Source organism: Melospiza melodia, chromosome 3, assembly GCF_035770615.1.
Source record: "Melospiza melodia melodia isolate bMelMel2 chromosome 3, bMelMel2.pri, whole genome shotgun sequence".
Lineage (NCBI taxonomy): Eukaryota > Metazoa > Chordata > Aves > Passeriformes > Passerellidae > Melospiza > Melospiza melodia.
In genome coordinates this window covers 49,454,581-49,479,104 of record NC_086196.1, presented here as the reverse complement: position 1 = coordinate 49,479,104, position 24,524 = coordinate 49,454,581, and the positions used below count along the sequence as shown (strand labels likewise).

General features: G+C 44.1%; 1 protein-coding gene across 2 annotated transcripts in view; it reads left to right on the top strand.

The window, feature by feature from the left end:
• PGBD5 (piggyBac transposable element derived 5) overlaps positions 1-7,512 on the top strand; it is a 64,586-nt gene extending 57,074 nt beyond the window's left edge. The window contains exons 6-8 of one of the 2 annotated variants that reach the window (XR_010027118.1): positions 925-1,030; positions 2,506-4,951; positions 5,042-7,512. Coding sequence is in view for 1 of the 2 variants with exons in the window: in XM_063151661.1 (XP_063007731.1) it covers positions 925-1,030; positions 2,506-2,701 (302 nt within the window). In the remaining variant the exon portion in view is untranslated. Of the gene's footprint in view, positions 1-924; positions 1,031-2,505 lie in introns of both variants that reach the window. The other variant, XM_063151661.1, reaches the window with a different exon arrangement.
• The last annotated feature ends 17,012 nt before the right edge of the window (positions 7,513-24,524 follow it).

Below are 24,524 nucleotides of genomic sequence, written 5' to 3'. Positions count from 1 at the left end.
AAGAGTTAGGGGAGTTTCTTAGGAAGACATTGGACTTACAAATATTGCAGGAGTGTTGGATAAGGCCAGGTCAAAGATAGACTTGATTTCTGGAGTAACCTGCTCTAGCACCTGCCTGTGCAAAAAGTGGTTGGTAGAAGGCTGCAGGGTGATGCCTATTGACTTTCCACGGATTTCTGGAGTAGGCAGGATGGCCATCCCCTATGATGAGCTGAATTACCAAGCCAGCTGTGGAGACAGGACAGGAAACAGCACTTGCAGGCAGAGAAATGTGTGCTCAGCTCCAGTGAGCAACCTATGGGTACTTCTGAGCTCTGGCTCCCCACAGCTGGAACGAGGCTGCTTTTCATTTCTGAGACCACAATCACCCGCCAGCCTCACTTCTCTCTTCCTGAGTTCAGCCAGTTGGCCCCTTCTCACTGTACTTTCTTCTCTGTGTCAATTGGCACCCAGGGAAGAGAAGCTCCCCTGTTGGCCCCCATGGGTGGAGATAAGCAAAGGATTTAATTTCAGGGGACTAATTTGGGACCTCCAGAATTCAAAGCATGTAACAGCAAGTTACTGCTCTAGAAGTGACCACAACTTCTTGTAACCCAAAAAAGGAGAGATTAAAACTGTCTATAGGGGGCTGCTGTGGGACTACAGGAATGTGTGAGTTCCTTTGAATATATGCTAAAGATGTTTGTGTCTAACACCTTTTCATTTCCAACTAAAAAATGATCCCTCTTCTTCTACTTCCACTTGTTCAATGTACTAGCTGTGGGAAAAGAAATCAAATTAGCATCTCTGTTACAGATAATTTTCCAGCTTTAGGGGGAAAACTGTCAATAATGTTTATTTTATAAGCCATATATAGAAAACATATTTTTCAGTAGCTAGAATTATGATGTCAGTTTAAAACTGTTATGTTTCTAATTGATGCAGGAGTTATAATTAAGAGAAAAAGCGGAGAAATTCCATGCCCACTGGCAGTTGAAGCCTTTGCTGCTCACCTTAGCTATATCTGCAAATATGATGATAAATACAGCAAGTAAGTAAGAAGATGTGCATGTTTGTGTGTACCTCTTTCACACCTTCTCTGTTGCTGCAAGGTTTGAGTTGTTCATGTTGAGCTGCATGTGAGGGCCCAATGCTGCTTTCACTGATTCTCTGACAGAACTTCTGTTTAAATCAAAGATCAGATACTGGCTCTGCACAAAGCAGGAACTACATTGCTGGTCTTGGTTTGGCTCTGTCTATCCATCCATCAGACAAAAAAAAAAAAGAAATTTTGAGACACAGGTCCTTTGCATCTTATAAATGACCTTTAAGAAGTGATGGGAGGATGAGCCAGCAGACTGATAGAGAATTCAACAAGGGTCTACCAGCCCCACACGTCTCTCAGGCTAGCTCAGCTCTCCACCTCTAGCAGTAGCTGCTGTTTAGTTTATAATCTGTCCTGGTGATATTTGCATCACCTGGAGCCAGAAGGAAAAAGACATTCAGTTCTGCATGTAAAGCTGATCTACACAAAGAGAGACAGAATGTAGAACTTTTGGCTCCTGAATTCCAGTTGGTGTCCTCAGTGTTAGCTCTTAATGTAGCAGGGAGGAACAGCAGGGAGTAAGAATAGCAGTAGTGAAGCTTGGCTGTGGGAATAGCAATGAGGTACAGAAGATTTCAAGAACTAGAAATTGAGAAAAGAGAAAAAGCTCCGATTTTCCAAGCCAGCTCTGGGCAAGGCAGCAAGAATTCAGTAGAATATATTAAAGAGGAGAGGAGATGGTTGCTGGAGGATGATGTTGGGATCTGGTCTGAGGAAATCAATGTGGAAAAAAGCTGGGGTAGTAGATTTAAATGGTTACTAAAAAAATGAAAGTAGGAAAATGGGAGAATGGGAAATCTTATGACTGAAGAGAGAATATTCTGGCAGTCCTAGAATTAGTCAGAACCTAAATATAAAGATGTCAGTCCTTCTAGTTCTGCCTTGTGGTCCACCTACCAGCAGTGTACGCTCTCGCTCTGCCCCCACATCCTCCCACCTACTGTTGACAGCAGCAGCAGCAATCATCCTTCGCTCACAATAAACCTGAGGAAAAGCATCAGCAAGCTTCCCAAAACTGTAATGTAATGTGACTGAGGCTTTTTTTTAGTTACAAATTCAAGGGATTCAGACCTACATCTCCTATCACAAGGATATTTGTCATGGGTGAGCTCAAGGAATATTTATCAGTACTCTTATTTACATGGAGTGATACAGAGGTGAGATTATTGCTGAAGTTTGCTTCTGAGAGCAAGGAGGTCTGCTCTTTTACATACTACCAGAAATGTCCAAAATTGTGTAAATTTGCTGTTAATGTCTGTCAAATACGTTGTACAAAATTTCTTTAAATAATACTTAAACCAGGTGTTAAGTCCCATGTCTGCTTCTCCTTTGGGGACTGCAGGATCTTTGGGGTGATTTCTTGCATCCCAGCCGCAATTGTTTGGCTGAACAATGTTTTCCCCTCTTTTCTTGGCTTTTAGGTATTTCATTTCCCACAAACCAAACAAGACCTGGCAACAAGTGTTCTGGTTTGCCATCAGCATCGCTATAAATAATGCCTACATCCTCTACAAAATGTCAGAGGCCTACCATGTGACAAGGTACAGCCGTGCACAGTTTGGTGAAAGACTTGTAAAGGAGCTTCTGGGCTTGGAGGACACCTCACCCACCCATTGATGCTTTGCTTTGGTGGCGTAGGCAGGGGCTGGAGGGAAAGCAGAAGATACCACACCTGGAGCGGCAAAGCAAGGAACTTGTGACACCACCAGTGCTGTCATCCAAAAATGCCAAGTGATGCCACTAGAGAGGTGCAAACTTTGTTCCTAGTATCAGCTGGATGTAAACATCTCATGCAGAAAGTGCCACTGGAAAAGCTGACACAAAATTGCATATGTGAATGCCCTGTGGGAATCTGTACACCGAAAGCAGACTTCAATTAGCCGTCATCTCAATGCTATTTGTTGAACAGGGTCATCTTGTAAAGTTCCTCTTGGGCCAAGAGCTTGTCAGAAGCTGGCACAGCTCAGCAGTCCTAGATGGGCCTTACAGGAAACTCTGCACCTTCCTGGGAGTTGCTAAATCCCGGGACAAGCCCGTGCAGCTGCCCCGAGGGCTGTGGCTGAGCGCGGCTGCCGTCCCATCGCTGCTGCTGTCCTCCGCTGGGACAGGCGGAGCAGGGACACTGCAGCAGGCTCTGCACAAACACCACCTTCACAGGCAGGCAGCCAGGAACTGAGGACCAGTCATGATTTCTTCTTTCTGTGTTTTTTTTTTTTCCCCTTCGTTTTTATTAATGTAACATAACGACAATTTGATCCCAGTTAGAACACAGGAAAAGTAGGAGAAACTAAGTACATTAGTGAATTTAAAATGACAAATACATTACAGTGATTTTCTTTTTTCACCATGATGAAACATTTTTTTACACAAACAGTGATTAACACTGTACATATTAATTACTGTTAATTACTGTAATTAACAGTGAGTAAACCAGTAAGTAATACTGCCTCACATCTTAACTGCCACGGTCAGTGTACAGGTGAGAAATCAAAATATACCAACTAGATTTTTTTTCTTGATTTCAACTGTATCTTAAATGTTGCTTAAAAAGCTAATGTAATGGACTGTTAAAGTTTTAAGAACAATAATTTCTTGCTTTTTCTTTGGTAGCTGTCAAGACCTTTTTGGTCCACTTTAGAATTTTGTTTGGTGCACAGTTGGCAGGAAAAAAAGTCACTAATAGCCAAGGTTTTCCCATTATCACTGTGGGGTGTTCTGTAGGAATTCCTTTTGGTAGAGTTCAGGGCTTGGCACAGTAGTTGTAATTAAGCAGATTACATGTTTAGCAAAATAACGTAGCATTGTGTCTTAGAAAAGGAAAGAAGTCCAGTTGCAACCAACCTTAAACCTTGCTAAAATAGAGCAAGCCCAAAGAGTTCTTGTGTTCCTAGTGACACTGTAGAAGACAAGCATCATCGTGAGCTGATGGTCAAGGCCATGTTGGTGCTCGTGGAATCTGAAAGCCACTGGAGTTTCAGAAATAAATGCTGAGAGAGAGGTATGATTGAAACGAGGGAATCAATACTGAGGGGAACTACTACCCTGCCCTCTACACTTTATTGATTTCAGTCCACAACTCGATCATCAAAAACCTCTGTATTCTGAAGGTTGGCAGTGATGGGCACAAACAGAATTGCATTAACTTACAGGGCAGAAAAGCACGTTGATTAGAGGACTCAAGCCTGAAAGTTTTACTCCCAAAGAATGACTTGAGTTGATTCAAGAGGAATGGAGTGAATGATTGATTCATCAGTGTAAATCTTAGCAGGTTACATGCATCTATCTGACCAGAGGCAGTAAGGGTAACCAACATAAATTTGCAAACTCCTCATATTTCATCATTCTATGACATGCAAATGCATAGCATGTAAATAATAAGAGAGGAAGAATCCAGCAGGGGTTAGTAAATGAATGACTAGCCCATGGAGTATCCTTGCACTGACACCTTTCTGTTTCTACCAAAGTCTTACTGTTTGGCATAGACCCAGAGGCAGATCTCACCTGGTTGCAAGGAGAGAAGGGGATGGCCATGGCTGACTCCATGGTGGTTCTGGACAGCCTGGAGCCTGTCCCACACATCCTGCTCTGCCTGCCAGCTGCACAATGAACAGCAGCGAGATTCCTAAGCATCCTTTTCACTGCTCAGTCCACAAGATCTCCACCTGGAAACATGGGAGAAAGGACAAAACTGTGCACTGAGGCCTCCTAACCACAAAAGAAGGAGGTGGGTTTGTACCACTCTAGCCCTTGACAATGCCAAGCTGCACAGGAACTCAAGGATGAGTTCAGAATTTCTTGACCCTGCAGAGAACTGAGCCCACCCCTCTTCAGACTGAGTGTGTTTGATAGCTGGTTCTTGTCAGTCTTGTAAGTATTAGAAGGGAGACAGCAGCTAGCCTGAAGCATGAAAAATAAATGTTCAGCAATATAAACCTATATTTTTCTTTTTTTTTTCAGGAAATTTCACAGAGTGTTCTTATTGCTCCCTGCTTCATACAATGCCAGCCTATATTGGATCAGGAAGTGTAGCTACTAGCTCATTATATCCCATAAATTTATATGGTAGTTGAAACTGGGGCAGTAAGGAAAAGTATGGCTGGAACTTTACTGGCTTCCTTCCACTCCCATGCCATGCTGGGCTATGTGCAGGATACCCATGCCCCCAGCAGACATGGGATGGTTTCCAAGACCACCTTGGAGCCACTTGGCATTTCTGAGGAGTAGGCAGACCACTCTCCAGCTACGCTGTAAGCCCCTGGGATAAATCTGGAGCCCTTGGCCAATTGTTACATAACTGTGTATGCTTAAAGGCCTGGATCTAGGCCATCCCATACAGAAAATGCCTCTTCTTTTTTTGGATGGCTGTAGGCCTTGAAATATTTAATTTTTCACCAATGTATGAAGTTAATTATGTGGATTACTTGAGCTCAAATCATGAGATCCTAGCTTTTTGCCTCAGGGACTGGGTCCTGAGTAGTTTTCCCTAGAATTGGTGTTGACGGGGGATTACACAGTGGCTGACTATTACAGGGAAGATGCTTTGGTCTCCTTTGTAAAGGAGAAAAATGAAAACAAAATTATAGCTTTGCAATGAATTTCATTTTCTTAGCCTTAAACATCCCTCATCATTTGGAACTGTTGTTCTTATCATGCACAAACATTCCATAAGTAAGCAAAAATATTTATATATATTTGTATGTACAAAATATCTGAATTTTGGCTCTTGAAGCCAACAAGCAAAAGCCACCAAAGTGTAGTCTATATCTACAGATGACTCTTCCCCCTCATCTTCTCCTTTTATTGACTGGAAGTGGACAGGGTTGGGGAAAATGAAGATTTCTCCTTGTTGAAGAAGCGTCTTGCACTTTTTCCGTTACTACAACCAAGGCAAAGTAATTAAGGAAGATATAGGATAATTTTTAAAAGGCTAAAGTTTGTCAACTGCAGCTCAGCCTGTGCAGGATTATTTCCTTTACTGCAAACTGGCTTACTCAGATTTGGTTCCCCACCTGCTTGTAACATTAAAGCCTCTCCCTAATTAAAGGGGGGGAAAAAGTCTCAAAGTAGTGCGAGGATGCTCGTTATAGTGTGTGTATGTGTGTGTCTAACTGTGCAATAGCTTGTGAAATTATAGTTTGGTTTGTTTGTAGCCTTAAGACAATCTGGGTAAGAGATCTGAGAACTTAGCAGTAGGTAAAATGCAGTCAAAATGCCAACCAAGTCACAGAGGAATGTCTCTAAACTTTTTCAGGAAAAAAAAAAGAAGTTCGACACTGAAGGAGTGAAGGGAGCACAGCATAGCTCCTTTCTCTCCTGCTTAATTGAATTTTCACTGACATTCTAAAAACTGATACTTACTTGTTTAGAACTGTACTTCTAAGAACCGATAATTACTTGTTCATGGTATGCAAACTTTATTTCAAAGAACCGAGACCATCAGTAGGACATACCAACCACCTTCTATGCACACGACTTTCAGGAAATGCCTGTCATGCCACGATCCATTCTTGGAAAACATTTCTTTTCCCAGTGTGTAATGCCACACTTGCCAGAGCTTAGAAGCCACTCGGAAGTGGTTTCCACTGTTGTCTCTGTTGAAAAATGCTTCAAGGGCTTGCAGGAATTCTGCCACTTTTTACTTCAGTCCATCTGTACACTTGACAATAGGACACAATTTAAAGAAATCTCATCTCCATTTTCTGTTTCTGTTCTCTATCCCCAACCTTTCTATATACAAATAGTCTAGGAATCATGATTTATAGAAGTACAACTTTTTTTTCTTCAGGTAATTTCTAGAGAAAATTGAATTTAGCAACTCAAAAACAGCATTCCTGTTCTTTACCTCCAGATATATTTCTGTGGCCTTTTTTTCCCCCCAAAGATGTTACTTTCTTTCTAACAGTTATTTAGAAATCTGTCTTGAGTTAGTGAGTAGTGAAAGAAACCTCCAGTATCCCATTCTTCCATTCCTTAGTCCCCTTGTGGTAGTGCTGATTCCACTGACAAGGGGGGGACTGGGGGATTATGCTGCTCTGATAATTCTGTGCATCTCTGGTACTTTCCAAGCAAGGATTGCAAAGTGTTGTAACAACCTCAGCACTCATGAGACATCATTAGCTTATCACAGCTTTTCCTTTCCTACCAGACACCAAGGCACAGCACAGATAAGGGGGGTGATGAAACTGCAAAGTGGAGTTTGCTCTCCTGCTAATTAACACCATGTTCTCTGTTTTCAATGACTTGGTTCTTGTTCAAAAGCACTTTTCCTAACTAGAAATGAAAGTATGCCAAATACCATTTCCCCCTAAGTAAGGGCTGTGGCACTTAGCACAGGTTCCTTCATACAGGCTGGCATGAGTTAAAACCAAATTGCACTAAAGGTAAGAGACAATTTGATAAAATGTAGGAGCCCAACAAGCCTAGAGGAACTTAGAAGCCCTGCAATAGCCCAGTAATCAGTGTGAAATTCAGACAAATAATTACTGAGTTAAGAAAAGTCACTGAGGCTTAGATGGAATATGAAGTCTTCCATCCACCTCTGTAATGGAGTTTGCCATGGCACTTCCTTTGTGCTCGGATTGATGTAAGATTGGCTGTTTGTAAAACAAGCTCATCTCAGTCTGACTGAGGAAAACATTGAAGTGTCGAAGGCCTGTTCACAGTTTCACAAGGGCAAGGAACTCTAAACCCAAAACAGGTATATATTTGGCCTGCTGTTAACTAGGATACTTGCACCAGCACATCACACCATCTACTCATAAGCAAGCCTGTCATCAGTGCTACTTGATACCTATTCATTCTTGTCACAACTCTTCCTAAACTTACCTTTGTAAGCATCAGATACAACATGAACTGGTAGCACCTTCATATCATCACCTCACTGCTGGGAAACAGTTGAGAACAGCTGTACTTTGTAAAAAGGATTTCTTCCTCTTCTTCTGAGTGACAGCTTTGCCTCTCTGCAAATCTAGCCCTGGAGAAGCTTCCTGCCGCACACTTTCCTTTGCTTCCCTCATTCCTTGCACTTTGAACATATCCAAAGCATCCTGCAGGTTCTTGGTCAGTCTGGAAGGGTTGACAGCACAGAGCTGGCCCTTCAGTTTACTTCTGTAATGTTGCTCTGCTGGTCCTTTCTGCTGTTTTGCAGATCTCAGATGAAACAGGGTATTGTTCCTGCAGGCTGTTCTGATTGCAATCACTGTGAAGGTGTTGTCTGCTTTCCCCATTAGTGCTGTCCTAGCAGGTCTGGATGGACCCCAAAGAGGTTTCAGCAGCACCACACCCACTGCTCCAGCTGGCATGTCTGTAATAGTCCTCAGCTCTGTGTTGCTGGCATAGAGAGACCTTTGACAGGGTCTGGGGATTTTCTTTGTGTTTTGCTTTGTTTTTGAAGCCCTTTCACTCTGATAGGTTCGGTGAACATCTGTTAGGTATCACTAAAAGGCCTTAAGTGATAAATCCCTTTTGTATCACTCTTTTGAAGTAATAATTGCTTGTATTGGATGTCAGAGTGGTCCACATGATGTGCAGTGTGAAAACTAGACCCAGGAGAGCATCATTTGCTGTACCTGAACAGCCTTGGATGCCTGGGGGCCCTGGGTGAGGAACCCAGAGGGAGAAGACTGTCGTGCTGTGCTGCATGACCATGACGGGCAGGACCTGACGGGGGAAAAAAGCTGGGGAGACACAAGATCACAATTTGCAATCCAAGCTCCTTGGACAAGCAGACTTCAAGTTGGTCTCAGAAGGTTTTCTAGGAAAGGGAAAATTCCAGGCCTATGCAGTTTGCTCCCAGCCCTTGCAACTCTGTTTCTAAAATAAACACTCTGGCAAATGCTTTCACACTTCAAGTATTTACAGTGTGCTCTGGCATTCAGAGAATTTTGACCTGTTTCCACTAGTTCCCCTCAATAAGCCCAGAAGTTTAAAAGCAAAGCACAGCACACTAGGTTCAGCTGTCCAGAACCCCAACCCACTTGTGTCAAAGTAACTTTGTGGTCTTCTTCTCAAATAATCTGTGTCAAGGCATTTGCAAAACATGACTGCTGAACAATTTGCATGTCTCTGTGAAACATAGTTGCTCATTTGATGGAAAACAGTTCGCAGGTCTCTCTGACTTATTTTGCCACCTGGATTTTTCTTCTAGATATAAACCAAATATTTGCCTGGCATTTCAGTACTGAAATAAAAAAAATAGTTTGATCCCATGGTCTGGGGTTGGTATCAGAGATAACAAAACTCAGGTTTATGCCAGCGATTATTCTGGTCCTGTGAAGGTGTGGCTAATCAGCATGGAGGGATGCAGACACAGACACATGGAGGAGTTCAACAGTGGGTTTGAGAAGGCAGAAGAAAATTCAGAGGATGGGCACATGTAGAGAGAGGAGCCAGGTGATCCCTTCTAACTCTCATCATTCCAGCATGTATACCCCCCTCTCCTGCTGCCTTTGAATTAAAGAAAAGGCTGATGTTTAACATAACCAGTCTGCACAGCTTATTGAGTAACACAAACCCTGCTTTGGCTACATCCCTGCCTCACTCCATGCCTTTCCTTAGGCTATACGTGTTCCGTAGTCGTCAGCCTTGGAGTCACAGCACTGCTGCATGTCAGCACAGCATGGAAGCTACAGACTGTGGAAGCACCACACTAGAAACAGGAACAATGGGGATTCTGGAGAAGGAGTCTCCCCATTGACATTTTGTTTTCATTTATTTTTCAATGTGTGCAACTTACATTCCATCAAATGCAGTGACAGTTCCACTTGCGAAGATGGGCCTTAGCAGGCTGAGTGCTTTCGAGACCACTGGGCTGTGCTCACACCATCAGCAGCTGCGGTTCTGTTGCAAATTCCATATTCTTTATAATTCTGAAGATTTCTGTTGAAAGCATAAATTACAGAGGTTAAATATACACTGCAAATTACTTTTTTTTTTTTCTTTTTAAAAATCTTCTCAGACCAATTTTATAGCAGCCAAGTCTTTCAGGAAATGCAGGTGTGTGACCTCTTCACAGTAAGAGACACACAGCTGTGTTTCTGCATGGGACAGGGAACTACTTTTGTGACACCAGTTTTGTTCTACACAAAGGCACGCTTGCAATAAATTTTTACAAATTTTGTACACCATAAGCTGAATTCCGAGTTCCAAAAATGTGAAGTGTGGCAACAATAACAAAATTGATTTATAGTATCACTCTGATATCTTGTCATGTGATTTTATTTCTTCAACAAAGTTTGTTTACAATCAACAACTTTGAAATACAGTCAGATATATTACCCGTTGCTTTTCCTGTCTTGTTCTTTTCTGAAATATGTGGGGAAGATGTTTGGTCATGCTCTGGGTGCCTAAGTGAAAGGATGTAGAGAATATCCTGCAAGATAAGTTACAGGTTCACACGCTAAGACCATCAGAAACATAAACCTACCGTCTCTGTCCAGCCACTGGGGACAAAGGCATTTTCTTTAGAAAAAATTGACTTGAAAAAGCCTTTCAGTGTAGTCAGCACACAGACATAGGAAAGGGGACCATTGTCTCCCCCTGCCATGCCATTCTGACCCTGACACGCACCTCATGGCAGAGCAGGGCGGACACAAGGACAGGGAGAGCTGTCCCAGCTCTCAAATATCAACGCTGAACAGAACCAGCCCTTTGCCCTCACTGCTCTGGCTCTTCCCGGTGAGCATTGTCTGTACCACCACTGGTACCCACCAAACCCATGACCTGCATGCCACATGAGTGGCATTTGCAGGAAAAATCAGGCATGTGATCTGCAGATGGCTGCTGTTTCACAGCTCCAGGTCAGCAAGTTGGTAGGACCTGGTTTAAACCTTATTCCACAAGGCAGCAGAAGCCTTGCAAGAACACAGGAGTGGGGTTACAGTCGGTCTTTGCCAGCAGCCACAATAAAGGAGTCCCCCATGCCTTGTGTCCCTCATTTCCCCTGGCTGCAAAGGCTCCACTGGGACCAGGCTGCCCAGCATTCCAGGTGTGTGAGTGTGGCTCAACACTGACCTCTGGCCAGGCTCTGTCGGGCTGCCATGTCTGGTTTGCTCAGATTTGTCTGATTTGCTCAGGGTGTTTCTTCATAGCATCTTGGATTTTCCACATGAAGGAATTTAGTTTGCACCTAAGCTGTACTAAGAAAAAGCCAGAATTCCAGGGAAAAGAAAACATTAACAGAAGCAACCAGCAACAATCCCCTTGACCTATTTGATGTCTTTATGGACCCAGTCCATCAGAGACTATTTTTGTGAAATTGCTTAGTATCACAAAAGGGGACACAAGAGATTTTGGCTGTTCAACACAGCCAAGATCTCAGAAACCTTTTCAACATGTAAGTAGCTGCATTGGCAGCACTTTTTAATGCTGGTTTGAAAGACAGTCTGTCCCCTTCACACAAGAAACAGGCTCCTTTTCCCCTTTGCTGCGTGTTTTTTGCACCGCAGCAGTCACTGCTGAGCAGCAGGGGAGGAACTCACGAGTTTCTGCTGTGAGACGTCACATCCACGCTGAAGGAGCGATCAAACCCCTGCGTGCCTGCAGCTCAGCGTGGGGGCTGGCTCATCCCAAAGGAGTGCAGAGCCTGGAAATGTGTGGGTGCACCGTCAGGGTGATGGATCAGCATGACCTGGCTCAGAGCAGGGCTCCCTGGGACGGGAACAGCCCCGCACGGGAGCCTCCCTGCATCATTCCCTGGGCACACACAGCAGGAGGCACCAAGGAGAGGATTACAGGCCCCTGCAGGGAGAGCAGCAACACACCAGCTGAGAGTGCAGCTGTGCCATAAAGCAAAGGAGGGTTTCTCCTTGTTCCCTGGCACGGCTGCGGAGTCGCCCCCAGCAGCACAGCACTTTGTTCCCTGGATGTGCTGTGACCTGAGCTAGCGCTGTGTCTGATCAGGCCACGCCATCAGAGGTACAATAAGCAATGCAAATCGTCTTTAGCACACTAATTGAATAAAAGAAGGAATTTAATTTATGAAATTATGAAACCCAGGATCTGATTGACACAGACACACACGTTACCTTGGTGCTGTCATTTACAACATTGCCATCCGCTCAGATCAGGCCAGGGCCTACAGTAACTCAATCTCCTGTGAAATTATTCTCAGGAGAATTCGCAATTAATTCCAACAACATGGTCTTTATTAATTAAGCCAAACGTAACATGCCCTTTTGCAGTGTTTTCCAATATCCTGTTCCACTTGTCCCTCTGTCTCCAGAGAGGAACAGAGAGAATAAAGCTGCCACCTCACAGACACTGCAGAGAAGGACACCCCCAGCTGTCACCAACTCAAAGCACAGACTCTCCTAAAGCACCCTCACCCGAGATTTGAAAAAGCACTTTACAGGCAGTAATGAATGGCATCTCATCAGACCCCTGCAAAGCAAAGCTATCTCCCCTCTCTTTTTAGAGACAGTCTCCATGCAGCAGTTCCCTTAGATTACTGCACAGCCACAGTTCTGTCTTGGGAATGAGAGTTTAAGAAATCAATACACAAAAGGTGATGGGAATTGAGAAACCAGAAACCTCTCTCACTTCTCTGATATTCCCACTTCCCCAGGTGAGGGCTTGGGCAGGATTCTTCAGAACACCTGCACCAGCGATACTGGCATGGGATTCATGTATTTTACTTCAGCTCTTTTTGCAGATTATCTTTCCTGTCACAGATTTTGCCTGGGAATCTGCAGTCTGTCCTTCATCAAAGAAGCAAGAGCAGCAGCAGTGGACATTCTCAGGTTCAGGGGGAATTGGCAATCCACAAACTTGGATAAGCATCATCTCCCCTGAGCAGACAGACTCACTTCCCGCAGTGCAGCCGTTGCAGCTGGCACCAACTGCAGTGTGAAGACACCAAGGTGCCATAGCCAAAACATGCTCCTTTTTCCACTTCTATGGCTCAGGGCTGGACTGCAACCTTAAAAGAAATGCTAGATATTCCTCCTGCCAGATTCAGACTCCCCAGGGGCAACAAGGCAGGATTTAAGATGGCAACATTGTCTCAAAGCCTTTGAGGAAACAGCACAGCAAACCTCTTCCATCTATCCTGGACTCATACAAAATTTAGAAACAGTCAGCTAAAATGATGCCAAATAATAATCCCCAAAAAATGGAAAGGTTTGAGGGAAAGCAGGGAGGGGAGAGACATTTATTTGCTGTGAATAAGACTAGCATCTGCAGGCAGCCACACTAGAATAAATTGCAAATCACTCTCAGGAACTGGGAAAGTTCATTGCCTACTAGTCTATCAGTATCCCAGCCTTTTCAGATTGAAACTGTTGGAGATAAAGACAAACACATGAATTAACAGGCATAGTTATATCTTGGACATATGCACTGGAAAAGTCGGTCTCCAAGCAGAAGCAATTGTATTTGCACCCAGCCACAGAGGAAAAGCCCCATCCAACACTTGCAAAGAAAAATGTAATTCTGTACCTGCTGGTGTTCCTCCAGAGTATGTGTGCTGCTCTTCTCCTTGACATCCCAATTCATCTCTTTTCAGTCCTCTCCATTACAGTGCCCAACAACTCACCACTACCTAAAACCCACAGCTACTTCTGATACTGGGTGGGAGAGAGGCATGCCAACAAGTAGCTGGGCAGAACATCAGCAGAGTGTTTCTGTGTTCAGATAATCACATTTTTTTCACTCCTGTCCTGTAATTAACATTGAACAGGTAGAGTGTTGCTCTGTTCAGAAAAGGAATTTGCCAAGTGCCACTGCAGAGTTCCACAGTTTGTCTTTCCAGACACCAGGTAATGTCAAGTATTTATGAAATTGGTCACGGATGATCACCCACAGTTTGCAGCCAGGCTGAGCAAGTAGTGCTATTAAATGCTGCAAGTCAGGTTTAATAAACTTACTGAAATAGAAGAAATACTTGCACGTTTAATGAAGAAAAGCTGTTACTGCAGCCAGGAGCTTGAGGTGGCCCTGGAGGATGTGAAAGGTACTTCAGCAGGACTCAGACCAGCTGTTAAACATCTGTGGCCCTTTCCTGGCCAGTGCAACAAGCTGGTCATAGACAGTTTAAACCAGTCACCCATGCACAGCAGCATTCTCTTGCCTGAGATGACAGCAGCCAATTTCAATGTATGGTGCAATACAGTGATTTTAGAAGCTGCTTTTTTGAACAAAAAAAGCTCCCCTGGCCTGGGGCAAGCACACACAAACACACACCAAGCACAGACATTCAAGTGGATTCAGTGGCTGCCAGCAACAGCTTTCTGTTGCTCATGTGTGAGAAGCAAAACAAATTCAGGAACTTTTTCCCACAGGCCAGCATATATGATCTGTTTCTCGTGATTTTTCCAGTAGCCTCACCACCAAATTTCAAGATAGAGTGGTGGCTGAGCTGGCCAGTGGTAAATCACAGATCTTGAACAGCTTGCAGGCACTGGGAGGGACTCTTCCCTGATTGCTTCCCCAAGGAGCAGCCCACAGGGCTGATGACCAGGCTCCCTCTGAGTGAGGGGGAGCAGATGCCAAACACCACTGGGCTGCAAGGGAGCTGGCCTGTCACAGCCCAAACCCAGGGAGCTGGAAATGCTGTCTGGCATCCCTTGGGTGGGACCCTGCCTCATGCCTGTGCATCAGGTTTAACCACCAGACATGCCAGACCCTACTCTGCTCCCCATGTGCCCACCCTAACTTTTGCCTCATTGGTTTCATGGCCCCTGGTCCCAACCAGCTCTGCTCCTGTGCTGCAGATAACCAAATGGCTTTCCTGCTACCTGCAAGGAGAAAATGCAACAGAAAGGGAGTGAGAGGACTTTCCAGTATTTCTTTTCGAGGAGCTATTTCTAGCAGGGTGAGGTTCATTGTTGCACGAAAGCAGTGTCCTTTCCCAGCTGCCAGAGCCTCTCCAGCAGTGACAGCCTCACAGCAGCCTGCAGGATTTCTTTTTGCCTGAGGTAGCTTAACCCAGTTTTTCATGTGGATAATGAAAATCCGCAGTGGATGAGATGTGATGTGGCTGCTGCTCTCTGGGGCCCCACGCAAAGGCTGAAGCACCCAGGGATGCATGAGCAGCTCCACCTTCTTAGGGCGGGTTTCTGTAAAAATGGGTGGCTGCAAGGCTCCCTTCCCTCACTGAAAGCAAGCCATAACACTTCATCTGAAGTCAAAGGAAGTTATAGTTGAGGTTCAAAAGTTGCCCTTCTCTCCTGTCAGCACCTCAGGCCTGTGTGATAGAGGCAGTCAGCAGAGCACAAACTGCTCCCTAGGCAGGTGACCTAAATCCTGCTTTGCCCAAGGATGCTGCAGGGCACTGATGGGGTTTGTGTGCTGCCCTCCCTCCCCTCCCCACCAGCTGAGGTGCTCCAGGGTGTCTGTCCCCTCAAGCCGGAGCAGTGCAGCTGCTCCACAGCCCCTGGGGCTGATGAGGAGTCTCTCCTAGAGAGGGACAGCCTTCAGAGGCTCTGGTAACAGGGCCAGTGTCACACATGCTGGATCTGTATCCCCATGGGTGCACATCCACGCTGGGTGGCTGAAGAGCCCAACTCTGCCTTCCCAGCAGGAGCATCTCTGGCCACACAGTGCACCAGTGTCCCAAAGAAGTGGGAAGAGCAGCAGAGCTGTCGGACTCTGAGCTGCTCAAAGCAGTGGGGAGAAGGTGGACCCAGGAGTATTTTAGGAAAAGGGGATAAAGGATCATATTGGGGGATATTTAGGCACTTTCACACCAGCCTTGAGTTTCACAGGAGCCTCCTTGGATGGACCCAAGTCCCCCAAGCCAAGCTGTGGCCAAAGAACTTCACTGTACCATTGCAGCAGTGGTTGGGAAAAGGTGTGGGAGTTGCATTTGGCATGGCTGCCAAAAGTTAATTAAAACAACAAAAACAAACTGGGGAGAGGGCTGTGCCCATGACAGGGTTCATCAGTCGAATCAGGCAGAGCTTGTGCTTATTACATGCGTCAGACCAAACTCCCCACAGCGATTCCTCTACCCTTCCACCTCCTCAGGGCTAATTTAAGAGCTCTTCTTTGCAGCCCATAATAATAGTGAGAAAGAAAATCCAATCCTGTTCTGCCAAAAGGAGGAAACTGGAACAAGGGAACTGGCAGAAAACTTGTCTTGCTGCCATCTCTGGCTTTCCTAAGGAAATTCATGCTCCAGGGCACCCAGTCAAAGAAAGAGAGCTGCCAAGAGGATGCACGACTCTGATCCTACCCCACAGGGGAAGCCAAGTCCATCTGCTGGGAAAGGGAAGGACATTTCCCACAGATAAAACAGCAGTGGGGTGGGATGCATAGGTGGACACAGAAAAAAACATCCTGCACAGACAAGCATTTTCTCTGGGAATACCTTGGGCTCAGACTGCTTTTTTTGTATGTGCAACTCACCCCAGAAATCTTTCCTGTGAGGGGCAGGTAACCTCCCCTGCCCCAGCAGAGACACCAGCACAACAACAGAGCTCTTACACAACAGCAGGAGCAGCAGCACTGTTTGTGGCTACTCCTGCTCCAGCCTGTGCAGGCACAGGGAGCCAGGCTGGCTCCATGCCTCCTCCAGCACAGGCGTTCAGGCAAAGCCAGAATTGAAGCAAGCAGGACAAAGGTCACCTTCCACTCATATGGATTTGGGCTCACCCTTTGTGTCCCCCATGAAATGGCTTTTTATTTGGCCACATCTATATAAGTGAATGCTTTTCCTATTCTTTTTTTTTTTATCTTCCTGGAAAGTCATCCGAGGGTCATTGCTACAAGGGCATTGCTCACTCCTGCCAGGCTCAGCTCTGCTCCACACAGGCTGGGCACATCTTCAGCTTCATGACCAGGAAGAGTTTAACCCATACAACGTGGATCACAGAAGTACCAGAGCACTGGCATGAGCCAAAACGCCAGGGCTGGTTCCAACCAGTCCCACAGTGCAGGGGTTCCCAGGGACAAAAGCCACCTGCCCTTTTGGTCACAATTTCTCCAGCAATGGAGCCCAGGGTGCCCCACCTTGAGCCAGGACCTCCTCTGTGCCAGGAGAGGATCTCCAGAAGCTCATACAAGCCTTTCCCCACGCACTGATAACGAAGGTCAAAATTCAAATGCAGCACAAAGAGCTTTGCATCCAGGCTAATTGTGAATCCCATGGCAAGCTTTCAGAACTCTATATAGCCTGTTTTCTTCAGAAGCTCTCAAAGACTGTCCTCAGGGACTCATGCAATGAAAAGACACCAGAATGTCAAAGATGCCACCCTCTGCCTAAAAGACTATTGAAAATGCAAATTCTATGGGCAGACTTCTGTGGCAGTTTTGGATAGGAATAAAATTCTTAAAATCATGTAGAACTTGGTCCCCAAAGGCACTAAACTGCTATTCACAATAAAATACAAAATTAATTTACTAATCCTTTCCAGACGAATTTCTTTCCCATATTTCCTCAATGTGAAAGTCTGAAATTTAAAAACTGTCTGCAGCCATTTTCCATTATAATATAAAAATCAGCCAGAAACATCTTCACATTTTATGTGAGAGGTTGAGGACACCATTTTGTAAGTAGCAAGAAAAGCAATTTGAGATGAGAGCTGGAGATGAGACTCTCCAGCCAGCACATTAAACACCAGCTGTTGGCTCACTCCTTCTGGGTGTGCTCACCTGGCACCATCCCTTGGCACATTCCTGGTGCTGCTCTGTCTTCTCTTGCCTGCTGTGCTCCAAGGGTGCTCAGTGCATCCATGTGTTTGCCCAGCTTCAGGACACTTCAGGTGGAAAATGTGAGCCAGCACGACCAAAGGGTTTCATAACCCAGTAACCAACTGCCTGAGGAAAGACCAAAGGAACAGAATTAAAACCAATTAGAATTACCTCCACCTGCCCTTCAAGCTCCCATCAATCTCTGGTGTAGAAACTTTCCAGTGCACATTTATACATTTGCATGTTTTACAGCACTGGTTTCCACTGAAAGAGCTGTCACATCCATGGAGTAATTTTCAACAATATGAAGAGCTTGTGTCCTACACCTGGTACCTGGAAACATCTTTTTTTTTTTTTTTTTTGTCTTCTCACCCACTACTTGCAAAAAACAGGCATGAATTAACTCTCCATCCATATACTCCTTACTGTTCATGATCTAACCCCTTCTTGTACAAGCACCCTGCCTTTTTATCTCAAAATGGGACAATTCTTGCTCCTTGCTGATAGAGGACTTCAGATTTAGCAGGGAAAGAAGTGTCCCCTGGCATCCACTCTGTGCCCCTTGGCTTGTAATTGAGCTATGTCTGTCTCCCTTATTCCATTTTCTCCTCTTATGATTTAACCAGTATAATGTACAAATACTTTGATCCATTCCAGCATCTAATCCTGCTCTGTAGAATGGGAACCACAGAGATTCCCAGGTGCACAACCAATTTTTGGGATGTTCCCTGGGCAAACTGCCAGGCCCTCAAGAGCATCAGTTCTGACCAGCTGCCTGCAAGCACTGCTCGTGGGCATCTAGCTGTGCTCTCTTTGCTGATTTCATCCAGAATAATAAGCAGCTACAGGCCCAACACTGATTTGCCTCGCCACACTGGATTTGCTGGAAGCTGAGGAAGATGTAACAGCCCTCAGGATCATCCAGAGCACTGCCTGGCTGTCCTTCTTACAAAGCCCCAAGAGCAATGTGAGTGAGAAGCACCAATGGGAATCTTACACAAGTAACAACCACAGGGGTCCCATCCAATTTTTCTGGAGTTGAGAGGAGGACCTTCACCACTCATCAGCCTTCTGTCAGCCTTGAGGACAGCTCAGGGAAGAGCTGTAGCAATGGGTGACCTGGAAAACCTGCTTTTCACCTAGCTGAAGGGCTCAGTCTGCAAGGGCAAAAGTAAAGAAATGACAGAATCATATTCCAGGAGCTTTGATTCTATAAAAACTTGGTTTAAGGGGTTAAGCAGAATCAGCAGAGACATGGCTGGCAGTTGAAGCTAGACATTCAGCCTGGAAGCAATTATTCATTATAGCAAACTTATATTGGAAGAACTGACAAAAGGATAATTATATCAGCTGAAGATTTCCTAACTCTCAAATTTCCTGTTTCTCAAGATGTCTAAACTTCCTAAATTTTATTTTTAAAAACTAACCGTCCTAAAAACTTCCAAAAATTCAGCTGGTCTTTTACATCTGAGCTCTTCCCAGAGGTCACATCCAGACAGAAGCTGAGCACTTGGCACAGACACCACTGCTGAAGATGTTACAGCTGATGCTGTAGAGCACAGGATAGCCTGATCTCATTTTTCCTTAAACTATTAATTACTGACTTTGAAATACATTCTAAGCTGCAGCTCTGCATCTGCTTCTCCACACCCTCTCACTTTGCACCTTCTTTTTCTTCTGCTTCATTTTTTAAAAATATTTTCTACCAAGACACCAAGAAGACAGAGTATGTAATTTTCTGTTAAAGCTCCTCCTATGACAGAAGCTCTGATCCTCACCTGAAGATGCCTCCCTCTCTCAAATAACTTGTTCAACAGGAAAGGTAAGAGCAACATCTTCATACAATTCTGAAACCAGCTGGGAGAGAGCCTGACACCAGCATGGTGAGCTCCATGCCACACGAAGCACAAACTGCACACAGGGTGGAGCAATTTCTTTCTCCTGACTGTCTAGACCAAAGTGTTATACCCCTTTCTAGTAGCAATCTCCCTGTCAAACATTGGCTTTATGTTGAAACTTGCTCCTTGATGCAAAGCTTAAAATCGTTTTGTTTCTCTCACCCCTGTTCCTCCTCTCTTGATACTTCAGGTGCTGCTGGCTTTACATAAAGCAATCAGGCTGTTTTGGCATTAGTTGTTACTATTGTTACAATAGGCATCTCAGCTGGAAGGCAAACCAGAGCGTCCCTCACCTCAGTCTTACAAAAACATAAGCCTTGATTTTATGGTCTAGTTAAGCCAAGCTCAAAGGGCTTTCAGCTACCAAAAGTGACAACACTTTCTATGTTTGGGTTGTTGGTTATTTTTTTTGTTTGTTTTTGCCAGCCTTCCCTATATTGTCTTGCGGAACGGGCAGAAACACTATCCCAAGGGAGGAGAGGAGGGATCAGCACTCCTTTCCCCAAACTGGCTGGCTCAGCTGAGCACAGAGCTGCCACCAGGAATCCACCCCTGGTCACTTCAAAAGCAACCTGCTGCACAGGGAGAGAGGTGGCACAAAAGTTGAGAAAAGTATTTTACAAAAGTGGTGCTGATCACACTACTAGAGCACAACAGACCCTTGGTAGGAATTTTCTAACCTTGTTTTTACCAGACTACCAAAGGTGACCTTTAATTAATACAGGTTTGACAGAAAGCTATTTGCTACTTCCAGATCCTTTTTAATTAAAAAATACCTCGAAAAGTCCTTGGATTAAAAACATCTTCTGGGTAGAAACAGGAACTTGAAATCAAAGAGATCCCTCTTCCTGCATACAGAGCAGCAACCTGCTGCTGTGCTGCAAGAAATCAAACCAAATCAAAAGGGTATTTTGCACCCATTCAGACCTCTTGGAGGGCTGTAGAGAGAACATCTGTGGAATGAGTCTATTCCCAATTTTTAAGCTTGATTACTAGCAGGCCTTAAAATAGCTACTGGATGCTAAGCTGTAAATAAAATGTGCAGACTAACAAAAGCTGCATCTCTGACATTTGTGCTCATTCTGTAATCATGGCCTATTATCCCAGAATTTTTTTCAGCGGCTTCATTCACTTGAAATGAATCTGGAAAGGAACAAACCTCTTGCTAGAGAGATCTGTAAGAAGCTATTGCTATAAAATTATTCACTGTGTTTCATGCTGGAAGGAGGACACAGGTGATACCTCTGTGCCACTCATGGACATGTAAATTCATACAGCATCTACATTCAAAATAAACCTAGGTAAGGCAAAGTAGATGTTGGTATTTGTGCACAACAATTAAACATCTTAAAACATAACTAAGGTTATGGCAGTAACACCCAGAATGGAACCAGGCAATGCTCTACAGGATCCACTTCAAACAAGACAACAGTCTTTACCTCAAGCAGGCTGCAGCCTTTTTATCTCTCCCAAAATTCAGCTTCTTTTCCAAATACAGAAAGGCATCTTTGTGAAAAAACAGGATTTTAAATGCCTTTTTAAATTCCCAGAGAGTAAAGCTTAAACATTCCCTCATAAAGGCAGTATAAAGATATCTGCTTTTATGCACAGTGACAAGCAAGCAGAGTAAACCCATGCATAAAAAGTTGCTAAAAAGCATGACCTGAATTTCCAGAAAATGAACTTTTTTTCAGATCTATGTACTCGGGTAACATGGCAACAAGGGAGTTCGGGTCAGCAGCAATGCAAAAAAATTGCTGGATGCTTCATTCACTCCTGCTCCTTACACTGAGAAGCGAACTGAGAAGTGTACACACAGGAAACATGGAAGACTCTAGGCAGAGATGTAACAGACTCCTACATTTAACACTGGATTAGATTAAAAGCTTCTATTGCAAGAAGCCCATTGTAATTATATTTAGTTATCACCTACCAGCTCCCAGGTGTTAAAGGGCATTTAAGATAGAGAATCCTCATTTGAATTCTCAAATATAATCAGCAGATGGAAAACTGTTCCTTTTGTTTACTGCAGCTTGACAAGGCCTTTTTATTTTTGCCAGCCATTAATATTAAAGACCTATTTCCTTGATTTAATTTAGGTTTTGAAAGTCACTGACTTATGCTCCACAGAGGAAGTTTGTACCCATGACTTCTCCTTTTCCACAGGCTGCTAGGCAAAACTCCTCCTGTCAGTACAATTAGGAGTGGAAATGTTTCACTCTCTCCTGTGGATGCTTCTGCAGGTTCTGCTGGCCAATCCTGCCCCTGGGGCTGACTGCAAAGCTGAGTTTCTTAGACCAGGAGCAAAGAACCTAGCCCTGGCTGCCATGGAGTGGGAAAGAATGATGTGCCCCAAAAGCTGCCCTGTGGCATCTCTGAGGCTGCACACAAGGTTGCAGATGAAATTTTTGGTCCCATCTTCAGCCCCTTCAGCTTGCACCCCAGCTCTGCCAAGGGAATGCCAGGCCATGCCCTGTTGGTGTCCCCATTTCTTCTAAAGGCAGCAGGAAAATTCTCCTTCCACACCTCCTGAGTGGAATTAGCTCCCTCCACAGCTGTCCTGGTGCAGGTTCATTTGCAAACTCTCTAAACTAGAGTGGTGGTGTGTTTGCTCCCTAAAAAACCTTTATTAAAGAAAACAAAGTATTTTTTGGTTTAAATATTTACACTAGATGACCTCATGCAGCACTGAGTGCCTGCCCTGCAGACGAGAGCAGGGAGAGCACAGGAGCCCTTGAGCACAGGCACCCCGAGATGCTGAGAGCTGCAGCTCTCAGGCCCTGGCACAGGGATTGCTGGAGCAAACAGGGGCACAGTGGGAACCTCCAGAAGCTCAGGCCTACAGGAACAGGAGAGTGAGTGCCTTGACAATGTATTTTCAGGTGACTATAGTCAGCTTTAGCCCTCTTCTCAGTGTACTACAGCTTCTAAAACAAGACAATTTCCTCAAAATTATAGTATGAAACACAAACAAAATCTGTTTTCATAAATACAAATATACACCCACATATACACACTTATAGAACAGGAACTTTTTGAAGCAACCAAGGGAAATGAAGTGTTTGAAAAGTACTTCAACCTACAAGCTCCAGGCAGACTTTTACTGGCTTTACTCAGCTCTATTAACCAGCACACACTTATCTATAAAGCGTTCTTCTTTATTTAAGTTAAACAAATTTTCAAGGATGGTTTCCATCTATAAAATGAACAAGTACAAGCTCTGTACAGCAGACTTTTCAAACCAACTGAAAAAAACAGTTTCCAAACTATGTTTTGAAAATCTGCAAAATAAACAGTATCACCATTCTTGTTCTGAAGACAGTAAGAAAAGTTCTCAGGAGACTCCATCACAATTTGCTTCAAGGGCTCTTAATTTATCTTTCAAACAGATGAATTTCTTCAGCATTAAAAACCCCTAAATCACAGTAAGTAACTTTGGCACACTGTCATGTAAACATAACAAAAGGATACCACTTCTTGTCTGTTCTCTCAAAGAAAAGCATACAGCTCCTATATTAAAACCCCTATGCACAACATCCATGGGGAATTACTGAAAAGATATTCCTACTTTATGAATATTGCAGTCATTGAAGACTAAAGTGATGGAATATGGATTTTTTTAAAAATTTCTCTTTACTAGCAATTCAGATTCAGAGATAAGAGGCAGGTCAGTATTGAGTTGCAGCTGCTGACTTCAGTTAGTACCACCCTCAGTCAGATCAAAGCTGTGAATGGAAATACCTCCACAGTTGAAGCTGAATGGTTAGGTTTTTTTAACTTCCTTTTAAATTCTGTTTTCCAAAGCCTCAAACAACTGGTTTGCTGCTGAGCTCATATTTCAGCATTTGTTTTCCAAAACATGAAGGCATCTATTGCTATGTTTATGAAATATGTTCTTCAAGTTCTTCAGCTAGGTCAAAGGCTACAGGGAGAGACTAAAAGCTGAAAATAGTTTATCCATTGGCCTTTAAAACAGGCAAGTTTTGGAGAAAGTGGACTGTGGATAAGCAGAGAAAAAGTATTAATTATTTATTTAAAAAGTCAGATGATGATGGATGGGTGAAACTGGATTTCAGGACCCCATCCAAAAGGTGAGCAGGTACCTGCAGGTCATAACTTCAGACACACAAGGCATCTTTGGGCACAGTGAAGCCACCCTGCCCACGACAGTACCATCTCTACACCTGATGCACAGGTACAGCCAAGGGAAAACAAAAAATCAGGAACTACTCTACTTCCAGGACAAAGAAAGAGGGGAACTGTACCAGCATACTACAGTACAGCAGATGCTTTGCATCTCCTTATGATCAACCCTTATATTTTCCCAAGATCCATCTTTCCAAAACCACTTCCTGGCATTCCATGTCTGCACTAATTTTTGTCAATGCTGTCTTACTTATTAATACTTTTTTACCTTCCTTCTCATTTTAAAAGCTCATTGAAGCATTTGCTTTTAATAAAAAAGTATTTAGTCTATGCAAACATAAGAAAGGACAGGTCAAAGTTTGGGTTACCTTTGACAGCATTGTTTTATAAAAATGACATCAGCTGGACTGAAGCTGCAAAATGCACAAGTTCTATGGTTAAAAGCACATAGGCTATGCAGGTATCCAGGCTGATTCCCAGAGTCAAGCCTGAATTCATTCAAAAGCTACATTTAAAGAAAAAAAATAGAAGAAATTTCCCCAGTAGTAGGTCTATAAATTAAGCAAGTGCAATTCAGAGATATTACATAGCTGCTCATCCTTGCAAATTAAAATTCAGATCTTGTGCTGTTGTCAGTGGTGTTTCAATTCTAACTTATTTCTACAGCTCAAAAGGGGAGTTTGAGACTATTTTTTCCTCATTAGGGCCCAGAATAAAACTCTGCTGAACCAATACACCTGCACAAAAGCTCCGTGCAGTTTATATAA